This window comes from Octopus bimaculoides, chromosome 11 (genome assembly GCF_001194135.2).
Source record: "Octopus bimaculoides isolate UCB-OBI-ISO-001 chromosome 11, ASM119413v2, whole genome shotgun sequence".
NCBI classification, from domain to species: Eukaryota; Metazoa; Mollusca; class Cephalopoda; order Octopoda; family Octopodidae; genus Octopus; species Octopus bimaculoides.
The window spans coordinates 8,311,608-8,313,695 of NC_068991.1; the positions used below are offsets into that span (position 1 = coordinate 8,311,608).

General features: G+C 37.3%; 1 protein-coding gene across 3 annotated transcripts in view; it reads right to left on the minus strand.

The window, feature by feature from the left end:
• Window positions 1-1,464: 1,464 nt before the first annotated feature.
• Window positions 1,465-2,088, minus strand: part of LOC106880884 (NAD-dependent protein deacetylase sirtuin-3) — a 9,109-nt gene continuing 8,485 nt past the window's right edge. For all 3 annotated transcript variants that reach the window (XM_014931037.2, XM_052971477.1, XM_052971476.1), the window contains exon 9: window positions 1,465-1,619. In XM_014931037.2, coding sequence (XP_014786523.1) covers window positions 1,480-1,619 — 140 coding nt within the window. In that variant the 3' untranslated portion in view covers window positions 1,465-1,479. The remainder of the gene's footprint in view (window positions 1,620-2,088) is intronic.

Genomic DNA, 2,088 nt, shown 5'->3' on the forward strand with positions numbered 1-2,088 from the left:
AAAAAAAAAAAAAAAAAAGGGTGAAAATAAAATTAATACTTTATCACTTGAAAATAAATTCGATAATACCAATAAGAATATTTTATATCTAAACTTCCACATCTGTTTTTCCAATTATCTTTTTACTGGTTTCAGTCACTGAACTGTGGCCATGCTAGGGCACTTCCTTGATGAAGCCCATCATATATATTTTTGTGTATATATATATATATGTATGTGTGTTTGTGTGTCTGTGTTTGTCCCCCCAACATTGCCTGACAACCGATGCTGGTGTGTTTACGTCCCCGTAACTTAGCAGTTTGGCAAAATAGACCGATGGAATAAGTACTAGGCTTACAAAGAATAAGTCCTGGGGTCGATTTGCTCGACTAAAGGCGGTGCTCCAGCATGGCCACAGTCAAATGACTGAAACAAGTAAAAGAGTAGATATATATGCATGACAGACTTCCACACAGTTTCTGTCAACCATATTCACTCTCAAAGCATTAGTCAGCCTGTGGCTATTATAGAAGAAACTCGCCCAAGGTGCCACACACTGTGAATGATTCTGAAACCACGTGATTGCAAAGCAAGAAAACAATATTTCATTACTATACAAATGAAATATTTGCAAAGTAAATAGAGTTACATCCCTTGAGCAATAAACGAACACAAGAACAAGAATTACATGAGGATATGGTAAGCGTGTCCAGAGTGGGCAATAAGTTCAATGTCTGAGTGGTTAAGAAGTTTGCTTTGCAACTAAATGGTTTTATGTTCAGTTTGAGCAACAAGAGACTTTTACTATAGCCCCAGGCCGGCCAATGCCTCGTGAGTGAATTTGGGAGATGGAAATTATTTGGAAGCCTGTTGTGTATGTGTGTGCGTGCATGTGTGTTCATGTGTTCGTCTTCCCAATGCTTGACAACTGGTGTTCGTCTGTTTATGTCGCCCTTTAACTTAGCAGTTCAACTGAAGTGACCGATAGAATAAATACCAGAGCTAAGACCATAAGTACAATGCTTGATTTGTTTGACTAAAATCCTTCACAGTTGTGCTCCAGCAATTAAAAGATGAAAGACACCCTAGGGTTCTCTCATCAGCTGCCATCTTAGTGCATGTAGTCCTTGAGGAATTCAGGATGGGATGCCCTACAGGCATTTCAAATGTGAATGAAACTATAAAATGGGATAGGGTCAACATAACTAAATCCACCAGTTCTGCTGCAATAAACCCTGTCCAATCCATACAAAAATGGAAAAGTGAATTCTAGACGCCGCCGCCGCTGCCGACGACGACAGCTTAACATTCATTTTCCATACTGGTCTGGATTGGATGGTTTGATCAGAGCTGGTAAGGCTGAGGGCCACACCAGGTTCCACTGTCTGTTTTGACTTGATTTCTATGTCTGAATACCCTTCCTAAAGCCAACCACTTCACAGAGAGTACTGGGTACTTTTATGTGGTACCAGCACCAGTGCTTTTAATGTGCTACCAGCATCAGTGAGCAAATAAATTAATAAGATACTCCAATGTAATACTTACGTATTTCTTGCCCTCAGCATCTGTTAACAGTTTCAATATCTCAGCTTCCCAATTGAGCTGAGTGACTAACTTTTCTAAGGATTCAGTGAGATCCCCTAAAAGCAGAAAATGCAAACGAAGTTAGATATTTTAAGAATTTCATTATAAAACAACAAGGAATTTCATTATAAAACAGTTTGGATTGACACCAGATAAGACATATGATGGGATTTTCTTTAAATTTATTAGTGTTAGGAAGGGCTTCCAGCTGTTTTGAATTAAAATCTTCGGATCTTTTTTAAAACGGGGGCCACATTTTTCATTAATGTTTTACGTAGTGTTTTTGGTACCGAAAGACTTTCAAACTTCGTATACTTATCTATTTTGTGTTATAGAACAGAAAAATATTTTTGTATTCGAATTTATTTCATGTAAAAAATTGTCTTATTTCGATAATTTCAACCAATCACTGACAAGTATTCAGTTGTTTACATTTACTCCTTTGGATGATTAAGCGATGTAAAGCGTATTTAATCTCCATACCTTCGTTTTATTTGCTTTTTTCATTTTAAATTTGCTTTAACC